The sequence below is a fragment of the Octopus bimaculoides genome, chromosome 2, assembly GCF_046866305.1.
Source record: "Octopus bimaculoides isolate indiv1 chromosome 2, ASM4686630v1, whole genome shotgun sequence".
Taxonomy (NCBI): Eukaryota; Metazoa; Mollusca; class Cephalopoda; order Octopoda; family Octopodidae; genus Octopus; species Octopus bimaculoides.
This window is the reverse complement of record NC_142929.1, coordinates 122,492,451-122,508,971: the sequence shown is the minus strand read 5'-3', so window position 1 is coordinate 122,508,971 and position 16,521 is coordinate 122,492,451. Positions and strand designations below refer to the sequence as shown.

The window sequence follows — 16,521 nt, the reverse complement described above, 5'->3', positions numbered from 1 at the left end:
TGGAAACTATATGTATTTAAGTGTATACCTGCATATGTGTGAGCATGAAAGTTGTCATTTTCACTTCTAGGCATGAGGTCTCTGATTGCAAAGGTAAAAAAAAAAAATAGTTGTGTTTACATTCCTGGTGAACATCATACCTCTAGCTCTGCATTCTTGAAGCAGTGGAATAAAAATACCCTTGCTTATAAAACAGTATAGAGTTAGCAACAGGAAGAGTATTCAATTATAAAAATACTTCCTCAAATAAGTACCTGTCCAATCCATAATGGTACAGAAAAATTTGAAATATAAAAACAGATGTAAAACACAGAAAGGCATGTGAATGATGTGACACATCTTAGTCACAACAACCATAACAACACTTATGGGAGATGTTATTAACAGAGGTGATGATGATACAAAGAGCAGAATGTTTAGTGGGATTTTATATCATCATATAATGTTCGATTTTCCATGTCTGCATGGATCAAACTATACACATATCATCAATGTGTGTATATGCGTATATATATATATATATATATATATATATATATATATATATATATATATATAATCCCTTTTTTTAGTGGATTTTTTTCTTCCAGTATAAAAATGGGTGCCTCATAAAAAACACCCAGTACAGTCAGTAAAGTGTTTGGCATTAAGACGGGTACCCAACAGTAGAAACTATGCCAGAGCAGACAGTAGATCTTAATAAAGTTCTCTGGCTCACCAGCTCCTGACAAATAGTGCAACCTATGCCAGCATGGAAGACAAACATTAAATAATGATGATGATGATGACGAACAAATGGGTGATGACAAAAACTGTCTCAAACGACTGATGGAAACTGCATCATCTAAGAGAAATAATTTGGAACATAGAAAACATTTAAGTATCTTGAGAAGTGGAGAAACCAATTATTCAATTGGATTTTCATTAGCACTTCCTGTCTTCAGATGGCACACGCAACCCAGACACACACATTTCAGGCACTTACACATTGGATCATGTTTTTTGGTTAGTTTTTATGGACAATCCATTTCATTGACAAGCCTACAGGGCTTCAATCAAAATACTTTCAAGTAGTTTCTATATCTTTACTACTAGTACTACAACACTTTGCAAACAAACTGATTGAATACCAGCTTCTACTTAAAACTACTTGTTGTACTTGCCTCTCCACATCCCTCGCCTAGCCCAGACCATTCCACTAAGCATTTTGACCAACCCTTTGGAATTACAATCTTGTCCATGTTTTCATCTAAATAAAGACAACTATAAAACAATCTATACTGAACATCAACTATTGCCTTTACATTGTTATTTCTATCAGCCAATCAGGAGAAGATGAAATGGTTAGAGCATGTATCTCAAGATGGGGTGTCGCAATATCTCAGTGTAACATGAGTTACTTTAAAATCAGTAAATCAGTCGTAAGTAGGTTAACAAATGAATAAAAGCCGCAATAAAGTTTTAAAACTACTTTTGAATAGAAATGCTTTGTATTAGCTTTATATGCTCATGGTGATGGAGTGCACATTTTGTTGGTTTTGGTTTTGTTTTGTTTGGTTTTAAATTGAAGAAAGGAGTGGAACAAAAAATGTTGAGAAACAATGGATCATGTTCCTCAGACTGACAAATAAAGATGAAAATCGAGAATATAATTCTGGGAAAAGACATGAATAGATAAATGTGTATGTGGTTGTGAATACAGAAGTTTGTTTGAATAATGTAAATGTTTAATTGTAGGTATAAATGTAAAATCAAGATAGTCAAATGGTTGATGAAACAAAGGATTTTTCTACAGCCAGAATAACAGTATAGAAGAACACCCCACATTATAGAAGAGTTCCTTTCTATGAAGCTCACTTTCATGTAATAATTGAAATATGCTTCTCGAAAATTTTGCTGGGGTAAAAAAAAAAACAGAAAAGCAGAGTAACCAGTTTTATAATCATAACAGGAGGCCCCATAGCAAAAGGAGTCTTTTAAAATAAATGTAACAATTATTGAAGCTTTGTCAAGATATATCTTTCTGAGTGGTATAATTTTCAAATGTGTAACAAATTGGTAAAAGGTGTGTTTGGAGATTATCATACTGTGTGTGTGTGTGTGCGTGTGTGTGTGCGCGCGTGAGAGAGAGAGAATTTTGTAATTTTGTCAGTGTGGTGTATGTTGGAGGAAATCTGAAAAGAAAAATCACATAGTGCTTCTTCAAACTAATACTAGAAAATGAAAGACACATCAATAGGTTGACAGCTAATGTTTCCCAGCTAATATTTCTTTCACTATTTCACCTGAATTCTTACTAAATTTTAAATAATTATTTCTTGGGATATGAAGCTTCTCTAGAAGACATCAAACTATTTAGTGTAGGAGTGATAAGAACAAGAAAAGCAGTTCACTAGCTGAGAGTAGATACTGTTGCTACAGAAATACAAGAGAGCGGGGAGGGGGGAAACAGTACATCAATGTGCTACTGTGGGGTAGTCTGTTTACAAGTGAAGCCTTGATAATCAGTTTGAGGGCCTTTTTTTATTTTCTGGATGCTGCCTTTAGCATGTAGCAGTAACACCATCTTTGATATATGAACAATACTGTAGTATGGAACACACTTATTCAGAAACGATGAGATGACAAAATGACCATGCTTAATTTGGGATGAAGTTTACATCTAAATAAAGGAACATCAAAATATGGCTCCTATATAACATGCGATAGTCTGATGGAGAAGACATGTCTAGGGAAATAAACCATTAAATATAGTTACTAACATGAGATATTTTAAACAGTATTCAAGACCCGTCCACCCCAGCAGAAGTGTTAAAGCTGCATCCCCTGGTAAAGAGTATTGGCCTGCAAAAGTTCTGTGCCAGTGCCACATAAAGTGTTCATGCCAGTACACCCAGCACACACTGTAAAGTGGTTGGCATTAGGAAGGGCATGCAGCCATGGAAACCAAGCTAAATCAAACTGGAACATGGTGCAGCTCACTGGATAGCCAGCTCTGGTCAAACTATCTAACCCATGCCAGCATGGAAAACGAACTTTAAAGGATGATGATGAGTAGTAAAGGTAGTGATGGCCAGGGACAGCTAGAAACAACATAAGATTATCTAATACTGCACCTTTGCAGAAATACATTCTACACTCTAGAGTACCATTACATCTTCAACAAAGAACAGTCAGGTCATCATCATCATCGTTGTTTAACGTCCACTTTCCATGTTGGCATGGGTTGGATGGTTTGACTGAAAACTGGCAAGCCAGAAGGCTGTACCAGACTCCAATCTGATTTGCCAAGGTTTCTACAGTTAGATGCCTTTCCTAATGCCAACCACTCCAAGAGTGTAATGGGTGCTTTTTACATGCTAGTCAGGTGGTACTGGCACTGACCATGCTTGAATGGTGTTATACAGATGTTTTCTGAATCCAACTGCATTGTATCCATTTCACTCAGTTCCCATTGTTTGCCCAACAGTCTTCAATTCAATTTTACCAAGTCTCTTCTAGGACTCAGATTTTGCAGTTCATATTTTCTGAGAATCAGTATCCTACACTATTAAAACCTACCCTTGAAAATGTATATTTGACCAATCATCATCTTTCTTTTAATCTTTTTACTTGTTTCAGACTGTGGCTATGATGGGGCATCACTTTCAAGTATTTTTAGTCAAATGAATAGATCCCAGTACTTTTTTTTTAAAACCTGGTACTCATTTTATTGGTCTCTTTGCTAAATTGCTAAGTTACAGGGACATAACACACCAACACCGGTTGTCAACGGTGGTTGGGGACAAGTTTGGACACAAAGTCACACACACATACAACAGGCTTCTTTCAGACTTTGTCTACCAAATCTGCTCACAAGGCTTTGGTTGGCCAGAGGCTATAATAGAAGACACTTGCCCGGTGCCATGCAGTGGGACTGAACCCAGAATAATGTGGTTGAGAAGCAAGTTTCTGACCACACAGCCACCATTTGTTATGCATAATCCAGATAAACATGGTCACTGTGATGCAGTGATATTATACATACACACACACACATTAAGGCACAATGTGAGTTAAGTTAAGTACTGGCCAGGCTAAAATCAGGAATTCAAATCTCACTACCACAGCCATTGTGTTGTGCTCCAAAGTAAGGTAGAAAAAAACTGCTAGCTATAATTTTCCTGTTCCCCTTGAATGGTAGATGGAAGGAAAGGTAAGCAGATGCCAAAACAATGGCTCCAACAAATAAACCATCACATCAATGCAAACATGGAAAGATTTGCATAAAAGGACACACACACACACACACAATATTTCTCAAATTAACATAGATGAAGAATTTTTATTTAACACAATATTTGTTAATGATATGTTAACTCAAAGAAAACATGTATTTTGAGATGCCATTTGCCACTGCAAACTACTGAGCCATTAAAATAGCAGCAGTGGGCTATTTTCATGTAGCATAAAGTGCCTTGTTTAAAATACACATTTAATCCAGCATTCATTTAACCCCTTACTGTTCAGATTACTCAGTCAAATGTAATGCTTATCTATTTTGAATTAATCATGCATTGTCTCATAGCTTTGAGATCTTGATGTGATTGTTTATTTTTAGAACAACATTATCGGGTAGGTATGAGAGGCTGCATTTGGCCAGTTTGAACATAAAACCAATGGAATATTTGGGTTGGATTTGATGGGCTTCAATGCTAAAGGGTTCATATCACCACTGTGGAGGTGTATGGCTTAGTGGTTAGGGTATTGGGCATATGATTGTGAGATTGTGGTTTTGGCTCCTGGATCAGGTGATGCATTGTGTCCTTGAGCAAAACACTCCATTTCACGTTGCTCCAGTCCAGCTGGCAAAAATGAGTAATCCTGCAATGGACTGGCATCCTGTCCAGGTTGGGAATATATATGCCATGGAAACTGGGAAACTAACACAATGAGTTTACATGGCTTGGGATGGAACTTTACTACTAATACCACTACTTGGCTCTTGGATGTCATTAGCAGAGTTCACTCAGACATAAGCATTCCAGCCAGGAATGCTTGTGTCTTAGGCTTGAGGATATAAAGACATTTTTCTTTTTTCCCATGAACTCAGAGACTGTCCCTTGACTAAAAAGTAAAATGGGCATAGGCACTACCCTTTCACCTTTGACAATAAGTATATAAAAAAAAAACCTAGACAGTAACACTATTGTTGTATCAAAGTATAAGTTAGTTGGTATTACAGATAATAGTTTATTTAGTGCCTTAGCTTCACAAGCACTTTTGTCTGTTAGTAAATGAATCAAATTTCAGTGTGTGTGTGTGTTTAAATGTACACACATATGCACACACACATACATACATATACATGTATGTAACAATCATAAAGAGATAATCACCATCTGAACACTGGTCTCTATATAAGAAATGTGGTTAACAAAACAAATGACATACCTCATTGTTGTCTTCCATCTGTGGGAAAGCTTTTGAATCAAACAAAAGTTGACGGCCACGCAGGTCACTGTCCAGGTACACAACTAATCGGACTTGCTTCTTGTCAAATTCAGGGGAAATCCATCTAGATTTAAGAGAAAAAAATATATATAAATAAAAGCAAAAGAATAAATATTTCCATCACTGTAGTAATTTCATATTCTTATACGCTAGTCTACTGAGAGAAAGGTCAGGTTCTAGAGTGTCATTCTGGATTTACCTGAAGGCTAAACATTGTAAAGTGAGATTAAGTCGATCACTTACAAGTGTTTCATGTTCATATTTCAACCCTAGTCAACCCAGTTGAAGTAGCCCTATGATATTCCCATTCATTTTCAAGGTTCAGGGCATTAAAGACTACATTATCCAATATGTCATTCTACTTTAAACATGGCAGATGGTGATACCAAGAGTGTTCAGACGACTGCTATTTCTAATAGGTCAATAACTAACAACAATGAGCTTCCCTCATTGCTTCATATATTGTTGATGGTGTAAAAATCTAGTCATCATGAAGAAGGTATAGTTTGCAAAGGGCAAATAGAAGATCTTATTTTCAAAGGTCAGGTTGTGAAGTTATTTAGTTTGAATAAATAGCAACGTTTTTGTCTCATAGAGATGCAGGAACATTAAAAGGAGTGGTTCATAGGATAGATCCCTGCAGCAGCCTCAGTAATAACAGATATTTAGATATATTGCAGGCTTGGTGACCTGAAAGAGATATGGTTTACTAACCATTAGGTGGTTATTTGCTATTTGTTAAAGTTTTCAGTATCTTAAATCCATTTAGTGATAAAATTATGAAGGACAACAGGATGTAATAGAGCTTTCTGTTAAGTACAGCCGGGGTATGTGTGTGTTTGTGTGTGCTTGCGCACACATGCATACACACACCAATCATTTCTCCTTTATTGACATCCACCAGTTTTACTTCCTAACACCCATATTATTTGCTACCCGTGACTCGTTCTTCCTTGTCATCACCCATTTTCTGGCTTTCTTACTACCCTTCAACTCTTTTACTCCTTCGTCTCACCATATTGACATATACCACTGGCCTTCAATTTCATTACTCTTCCTTTCAGCACACTATCTTTTCCAATCTCAACAGGTGTATTAAATAATTCTGAGTGCTAGTGGTAACATGTAATCCTTCCAGTACAACCTTATAACAAGATCAGATCATCCATGAATAAACCAGAACACCAATCAGACTAGTCTAGTGAGTAGAGTTACTAGAAACCCAACAAGATAACAAGATCTGTCCAAAGGACAGATGAGACTAGCATAAAGTTAATGACCAGCTAGCAATAGTGTGTAGGGATATAGAAATACTTGAAATAGTGAACAAGCCTATCATAAAATCACTTTAAGAGTGATGGACCCCTAGTTTTTTTAGAATGTTTGTCTAAATGAAGGATACCCTGATGTAAAACATGAAGATTATTCACATACTGGTCATCCCAACCAATGTTGGGCCTCTGGGAGGAAAGTTGTTCAGTCTAAAAAGTATAAGTAGTTCAGAGCATGCTTTTTTTACATTTCAATAAATTTCATATACAAGAATTTCTGAGAACCACAAACAAATAATGGACCTCTTAAAAGTGGTTGTTATTGTTGTTGAAGTCAATGTCACACACACATCTCTGATAACGAAATGCTACCGCTTCCATAGTTTCCTTATGTGAACACATGTTTGGTGTAGCATAGTTAGTAACAGTTGCATTTCTCTAGTTGTTCATGCAGCTGTAGCCAATATTACTCCTCTTCCTCTTCCTTCTCCTCAAGAAGTGAATATATTTGGACAGGAGTTTACTTCCACTGTGCAAGTGTGTTTCATTCAGGACATACCAACTTTTGGTTTCTCAATTCCCTGTCCTCTATGCTAAAATACAATGTCAGTACTTTCATGAGACAAACAACATTCTGCTAGAATAAGAATAGACTACCTCTGTTAGTAATGAAAGGCCTCTCCCTCAGAATGAAAGGCAGGTTATATGATGCCTGTGTATGAATGGCTAGGCTACATGGCAGTGAGACATGGGCTGTGACTATTGAGGATATGTAAAGGCTTGAAAGAAATGAAGCTAGTATGCTCTGCTGGATGGGTAATATCAGTGTACATATGCAACATAGTGTAAGTGATTTGAGAGAAAAACTGGGTATTCGAGGCATCAGATTTAGCATGCAGAAGAAAAGACTGCACTGGTATGGCCATGTAATGCGTATGAATGAAGACAATTGCATCAAGAAGTACCAATCTCTAAATGTAGAGGGAACATGTGGAAGGGGTAGACCCAGGAGGATGTGGGACAAAATGGTGAGAAAGGATCTACAAACACTGGGACTCACAGAAGGGATAACAGTGATTCCTGGCAGTTTACTGTGTTTGAAAAGACACGTCAAGCTAAGTAAAAGTGTGGTTGTCCTTGCATACAGGCTATCTCCTGCATCCCTCTCCAGCTGAGCATTCCTAACCTTGCAGGCTTGTGGGTGCAGGTGCCACATAAACGCACAAATGCCAGTGTTGCATAAAAGCACCCAGTAAACTCTATAAAGTGGTTGGCAACAGGAAAGGCATCCAACTGTATAAACCATGTCAAAACAGAGACAGAGCCTGGGCAGCTCTTCAGCTGGCTAACTGTTGTCAAACTGTCCAACCCATGCCAGCATAAAAAACGGACATTAAATGATGATGATGATAATATATACATACCATTCAGAATTTTCTTTTTACACACACACTTCACTATTAAACATTCTCAGTTTATTTATTTATTTATTTTGAAATGTTAAAACTCTGTTCCTTTCATCAAAAAATGCCCTTATTATCATGTGTTCTTAGTTTACTGTTTTTTGACCAATACATTATTATTACAATATTTGATGGGTGATAGATTGGTAAGATGCTTTGTAGCATTTGTTCTAGTTCTTTACATTCTGAGTTTAAACCCCACTTAGGTCAACATTGCTTCACATCTCTGCAAGGGTTGATAAAATAAAGTATAAGTACTGGGGTTGATATAATCAATTAACCCCTCCCATGCCCTACCTAATTCATGGCCTTGTGCCAATGCCGGAAACAATTATTATTATTAGAGAAGTTTAAAATTCTTAAATTGTTACTGAGTTTCATGTTACTGATTCTCAGACAATTGAAGAAAAGCAGCATGACAAAATATAAGGAAAATATTCAAAAACAGATAAAAAAATAAATTTAAATGCATCCAGTCATCTATTTAATTCTGTTTCCCACATGTTGGACTTATCACACATTTCAAAGATGACCACATATATAAACAAACAAAACATTGTTTCATCACCACTTAGAGTAAACTAAACAGTCACTTTCTTTTGTGTATTTTACACATATAATACTGAAGACATGAAAATAACATGTTTTCATGTGAATAAATGAATAATATTAAATGTTCTGCATATAATATTAAATAGATGGAAATGCGGCACATTTTCTAACAGTCTTTTGGTAATCAATCCAATCCTGATGACTAACTGTGCCAGGATGAATCAGGTATTGGTGACTAATCATGGTTTGATGTGTTTGCGAATAGATTTACTTAAATATTATTTTCTTCAATCATCAGAATAAACAGCAACCCAGAATAATGATTCAAGAAGCTTCATCTACTTAAATATACAGACTAATGTATGCATTGTGTACTTTTTCCTTTGACTGTAAACAAAAACATTCGTTGCTATCCATCATCTACTCTTGATTTTACTTCATCACTTACCCTAACCTTCATCTGCCTCTGCTACTGCTAATCACTCTTGACTTTACCCTTAAACAATCCTGCCTTTTCCTCACCATACTCATGTTCTCTTTACCCAATCATTCTGGTTCTTCTGATGTCATTGCTCTTTCTCTCTCTCCTATTCCCCGCCTCAGTAACCTGAGCAAATGTACATACTCTTAGTTATTGTGTACATGTTACACTTAGACACCTATTCCTTTCACCCACCCATTTCAGGCTTTTCTGTAGTTATTGATCAACCTCCTGTTTTTTCTCCTTAATCTTTAGTCAACTTATCTTACATAACTGAATACTCTCCACAAGGCACGTGCTATAACAGAAAGCACTCTCCCATCATATTCTTTTTCTACAATGACTGTTGAACAAGACAACCTCTCTAGTGATTTTAATCTAGCCATATGACAAGTAGGAGCACCACCCTATGGCGACCCAGCCAACCCATACCAATGTAGAAAGTGGACATAAAATTCACGATAACAAATAGTTGCAGAATGGCTACTTGGTTAAGAGGTCCTCTTTGCAATCTCAAGGTTTCAGTTCCAGTCTCAATATATGACAACTTGGACAAGTGTCTTCTACTTATAGCTTGGCCAAAGTCTTGTAGGTGTATTTGCTACATGGAAACTGAAAGAAGCTCATCAACTACATGTGTGTTTAAAATATCACTATCATCATCATTTAATGTCAATGTTCCACTACAGCATGTACTAGGTGTTTTTTTTCCATAGCAGCAACACTAAGGAGGTCACCAAACAGCTTCCAATACTATGGATACTAAGAGGAGTGACTCTATGCTAGAAGCAAGGAACTAAAGCATGGGAGAAAGGGCCAGAATAGTACAAGTTTCTTACAGTAGAGGAGCTACAGGACCACTTACATATTAGAAGAGAGGCTGGTAGTGATCAGATGGAGCTGGACAGAGATTTAAAAAAAAAAGTGGTAATGTGATGTCTGAACAAATCCTCAAAGGATGAGGTGAATAGAAGTGAGTGACAACAAAGGAACCAAGAGTGTTGATGGATGGAGATTGCAAGTGTGTATGGAGGAGTGAGAGATGAGGAAAGGCTGAGGGGGTCAGGTGACAACTATAAAGATTGAGCAGGTTTGAAAGAAGAATGTAGTGACTAATAGATAAGGGGTGGAGTAGACAAATGATGCATGAGTTGAGAGTGGCAGGATTGAGCAGGAGACCACTGACAGCAGAAAAATGGGAAAAGCAGCAGAATAGTAATAATGATACAGTAAACAGGGGAGGGATAAGAGAGCTTGGAAAAGTGACCTTTATGATGATGATGATGATGATGATGATGGTGATAATGATATAGGCATGTGTGTATATGCAGCATGGTGCATGCTGTGTATCTGTATGACAGTGTGTATAAAAAAATAAATGAATGTATATTTTTGTTGATGATTAGTTTCAGATCAATCCTAGTCAAGGATGCTCTGATCAAAGAACTAACCATTCATCCTGTATGTGGTTATCTAGGACTACATTATCCAATGTATTCATTCCTCTATTATGCATATATGTGTTTATGTATGAGTGTATAAAATAGTGTACAAGAAAGACATCTAAGTGGTTGACATGTGATGTAGAACTGTTTGGATTTCTAATACAGTTAAGTAACTCATGGACTAGCGGTCTCAATTACAGAAAAGTACTAAGCCAACAGCACAAATATCTGCACAGTTTTTAATTGTGGCGTCATTAGATGTACCAGACCAGTTGATCATGTGAACTACATGCCAGTCGAGATTTGATCAACCAAATGCTGCAATATCTGATCATAAGACCAAGTCTTGTGATGGTTAATCATTTTTTCACAATCACACTTCTCCACTACCACTATCAAATTACTTCTGACATGTGACCTTGCCTATCTGATCATCACATTGTTTAACTATTGTAAACTGATAAGTGATACCACCCTTCCAGGAACACATGCAGATATATTAATTCACATACATAAACACATAATTAATACACACACAAACACATTGGATGATTGTTATAACCAAAATGTTTCTAAATTACACACACACATTAATATCACTATAATTCCTAATTAATACAAATTTGAAACTAAAAAATGTTTTTTTTTTTTTTTTTTTTTTTAGTTGATTTAAGAATGAAACCTGACAACAGGCTTAAAAGTAGTTACTAGTACTGGACATAAACTAAAATAAATATTTATTTTTATAACATCAATACCCAAAGAACTTAATTTTAAGATATTTCACCTATAAGTATCAATAGAGCACTCCTATAATGTTGAATGAAAAACTAAGACACAAAAGAGCAGATACTAATGAAGAAGTCACAAAGGTGCATCAAACTCTTTGACACTCACAACCATTCAATATATGACAAGTAAATGAGGGAGCCACTATGCACTCACTTAACATACTAAATATATCAACCAAATTTCCTTTATATTGTTCTCAACTATTTTTTTCTTCTAATGACATATTGAATAATGTAGTTCTTGTAATGGTTTATCTAAATATTAGACAGGGTTATCATGATGAGAATACTTTTGATCAGAGCTGACTTTGGACTAAAACAACAACGTTGAAATATATGCTGTACAGTGGCTATGAGGTCAGGCCCTCCAACATTGGCAAAAGCAAAGCAATTTACATACATCTTGAACAACTGCAAATCATCACCTGGCTGAAGATGGGACTCTACACGGATGATGTGCAAGGAAAGTAGAACTGGAAATGGTGATTATTGTGTAGCGTGGGCAGCGTAGGCACAGTATGGATAATGAGAAGAGTAGCAGTAAATATATCAGATAGGTTTGGTAAAAAAAATATATAACCAGCCAACTCGAAGAAATAGAAACTATTGCAGTAGTAGTAGAAAAGTTAAAGTGGGGAGACTATGTACAGAGGCCAGAAGTTGAAATGTGTGGATGAGTGACTCTATACCAACCAACTGAATGGTTTTCACATAAAAGGAGGGATGCAGTACTCATGAACATTAAAAAAAAAACAAAAAAACTAATTAACTATTAATGTTGATTCCAGTAGATCTGACAAGAATTTTGTCTTTTTACATGAAACCTTGCCTCAATGGCTTCCTAAATCTTTAAATTATTAGAGAACTGTTTCTAAGAAAGTGATGATGATGATGATAGTAGTGGAAGTATGATGATGATGATGATAGTAGTAGTGGAAGTATGATGATGATGACGATAATGATGATAGTAGTTTGTAATGTATCTGCCCCCCCCCCCACCTGTACCACCGTGATTCTGTTAATGAACAGAGCATAACTTCATTATTGCAGAATTCCATCATGTTATGTAAGATCTTCACCATGACACATGAGAAACTTCTTGAAATGAAACTATTTGCAACATAAATCATCTTCACTGTCAGCATGATCTCAACCCCCACCCCAGCATCACTATTACCTCCACTAGTAACATTACACCAACCCTATCAATATAGTCTTTCACCCCACAACCAACCACCATCACCATAATCTTCATCACATTGTCAGTCCATTTCTTGATTGCAAGAACTGAATGTTTCATTCAAGCCAACTACAATACTTGACACAACAGAATATTTCATGAAACTTGATGAAGAAAAAGGTTATTGTCTGAGGGGGGACATGGCCTGAATGCTTGCAACAGAGTGGACTGCCAAATGCACCTGAAAGCCAGATAGTGATGGTAGTGTTAAGCTAAGGAACTACTTACCACCCTAATGACAGAAGCACTGGGCCATCTAATGAACCTCCACAGTTATCACCCACAAGGTTTTGGTCAACCCATGGTTGGTAGAAGATACTTGCCTAAGGTGCCTTGCAAAAAAAAACAAAAAAAAACATACTTTCCAAACAAACTTTTGCATTAGTCATGCCTGTGCTAAGACTATTAGTTACTATGTCACAAAATACTGTCATATACTGGCTAGTATGTGATGCACAAGGCAACAATTACTACATCATGCACTTTTGACCATATCATACACTAATTATTGTGGCAACAAGATCCTAGTTGAGATTTGAACCGTAGCTCTCAGATTTTCTCAGTCTAAAACCACAAACTAATGTATTTCCATGAAAGGTACATGAATACTGCTCAACCAACCAGCACCAACTGACTTATGGGTGAGGCAGTAACCTTCAAAGGTAATGTATAAGTTTTCCTGCTAAACAGTTTGGCTCATAATTCTACCACTTTTGGGCTGAAGGTAATAATCTACTTTAAGCAAAGATATCCCAAGTTTATATGGGTCATGTTACATTTCCCCCAATGCAGAAGACTCCTACCTCTATTGCTTATTCAATCTCAGGCCAGAGAGCTACTTGTCATCTAGGAGAATCTGTTGCTTGCCTCAGCAAGTTGCTGTCTCTTCTCCACTTTTCTTATATAATATGCTTATGTTATACTCGACAAAAGGCACCCACCTTAACTTGTAGTGTTGAGTAACACACATTAATTATATGCAGTAATTTAAATTCCTTGCACTACTTTCATATTATCCAGCAAGTTATATACAGAAGATACCGAACTGTTACGTTCACTAAACTTTGTTCTATAAATTTATTCAATGTACATTTGCAAATATAACAACGCACATTAACAAAATATTTGAAAACTCAAACTTTAGTGTGGTCATTATTTACACAGGCAACCTACCTCACTGTAACTAGTGTATGTTATACACTAGTTACTGTCAGAGACAATTTACTGTGCTGTACACTAGACATTGTTTTTTTGTTTTTTGTTTTTTTTTTCATCATATTACTCCGGAGACAAGATATATTTTGTCTGGCTCCTCAAAATATTCTATAAAGTATTTGTTGCAAGCTTACACTTAGAGTCCAACTAGAGTCTTGATTAACATTGGTTCCAATTAATTAAATCAGTACATCTTAGGAAATCTTTATTACCTTAACTAATGAAAAGAAGCTTAAGAATTCATATACAAAAAGATGTGATCTATTTCCACTACACTTTGTCTATACACACTGAGCTAAATGGAAGTTTTTCTTATTATTTCTTTTCCTGTTTCAATGTAGCTCATGGTTTAATCAGGCCCGAGGCCAAACATGTTTAACTCCCCTACACAGGACACTAGTTGCTTACCAAATTACTTCTGGGACAACAAACTATACTATCAAATTCTTTAGTATGGAGAGACAGAGCAGATTTCTTGTATGTTCATACCAACACCTAGTCAAAAACCAGCTTAAGCAAAAGTACTTAGGGTTCAGTCTGAACCCTAAGTGTGTAATAGGGATAAGTATGTAATAGGGAAAAGACTGAATAAAAAGTGTGTTGAGGGGATGTAATTGTGGTAAAAAAAAGATTCCAATATCAGAGTGTTGGAAGTGACATAGAGTAGGGGTGACTGCAGAAATGTCTTATGGGGTGGCTGTAAAGAGAAATTTACAGAGATAGCAAAATCTGAGACCAATTTGAATAAAGATGTGGAGAGAGATCAGGAGAAAGGTGGGGAGTAAATATAGCTGATGGTAAATTAGTGAAGACACTTGAGTTGTTAATGTAAGCCACCATATGAACTTCCTCTCAAAGTGTCTCTTATCTATGAAAGCCAGGTCACAGTTTCACATCAGGAAACTGAAGGATATCAGCTGAAGCAAACTCACAATACACACAGAGGATGGTCCTGTAAGAGTATCAATTGTAGAAGCTTCCACAAAACCTGGTATGTATGCGTAAATGTAGTTTCAGGAGGCAGAAAGTGATTACTCTCAAAGCATAACTTCCCCAACTTCAGCTCTACACAAAAGCACAATATGAAAAGGCTGGAATACATTTTTACTCAAATCAATCATTTCTTCATTATCACTACTGCCATCATTGCTACTGCTACCACCGTGACTATCCTCCTCCTCGTCCTCATTATCATTATTATTATTATTATTATCGTTTCACCATCTTATTCTCACAGCCAACAAGCAAGTTGGTTGTGTCTGAAGTTAACTTTCCTTGGCATACTTCCAAACAGCCTTATTTCCAGCAGAAATCCTGTATTCAGCTGCCTCCCTGCTTGGTTGAACAGAGCTATATCTTCCAAGCTGTTTATGTGTGTGTGTGTGTGTGTGTGTGTGTGTGTGTGTGTGTGTGTGTGTAAGAAAGAAAGGGAAAGACTTAACACCTGGACTTGAAAGTCACATGAACAAATATTCATTCAGCATGTTTTACACATGTTAGATACAAGGTATTTATTAGAAATTAATAAGATTGCTATTGTTGTTGATGATGACTAGGATGATGATGAATACTGCTTCACATATGTTAGGTGCTCAGATATTTATCAGAAAATAAGAAAGACTTGTTTATGTTTTTGATGATGATGATGATGGTAACTACTTTTCACTGAACAGACAAGTGGAGGAAATTCAGTGCTTCATGCCTGTGCACAATAACAGTGGTATTAAACCTTGACTGTGTCACAATGACACTATCAAAAGCCACTAAAATCAAACCAAATATCAGAAATAACCTTAACAGAAGCATTGAGAAAATCAACTTCCAAAAATATATTTACCAGAAATACATAAATTAAGTTACATTTAAATAAATTTGAAAGAAAAAGCAAATAATAATAATTACCAGACAGTAAAAAAAAAATGGTATGTATATATATATAAAAACAACTTAAATATCTAAGTGTGAGTGTCAAACTGACCTAAAATGATAAGTTACCAAATTATTGGTAGACAGATTCTGACGTTTGAAGAGTGAAGCGATGGAGAAGGCCAGGCTGTATCTAGACAGACAAGACAGTGATACCAAGGGTCTTCTATTGAAATTATTCCAATCAATACACCATTAAATTAGCCTCTCAGACTGATATGATGATAATAATAACAATGATAATGATTCCTTTAATAATCATAATAATAATAATTATTATTATTATTATTATTATTACTATCATTATTATTATAGCTACATAATTCTGGAGAAGTAGAAGAAAGATTCCTCTTTTATGTATTTTAACAGTTATTTTGTTTTGTTTTGGCAATCAGCTACACCTGGCTGCCTCCCCTTACCAGTCTACCTTCCTCCATGACCCACCATTCCATCAATGTTAACTATTCCACATGCAGCATGTTTCTTCCACTGTCTTATTTCCTTCCAACTGCATGCCTGCTACTTCAAATGTCTTATAAACACACACACACACACACACGCACACACACAGAGGCATGCATGCATTTCTTCGATGCCAGCTATATCTAGCCAGAGAGAGAGAGAGAGAGGGAGAGAAAGCGAGT

At 36.2% G+C, this 16,521-nt stretch overlaps 1 protein-coding gene across 2 annotated transcripts in view; it reads right to left on the bottom strand.

Annotated features, from left to right (window-relative positions):
• The window catches only part of LOC106874084 (folliculin-interacting protein 2), an 80,504-nt gene that overhangs the window by 37,985 nt on the left and 25,998 nt on the right, over positions 1–16,521 (bottom strand). For both annotated transcript variants that reach the window (XM_014921679.3, XM_014921680.3), the window contains exon 2: positions 5,434–5,557. In XM_014921679.3, coding sequence (XP_014777165.1) covers positions 5,434–5,557 — 124 coding nt within the window. The remainder of the gene's footprint in view (positions 1–5,433; positions 5,558–16,521) is intronic.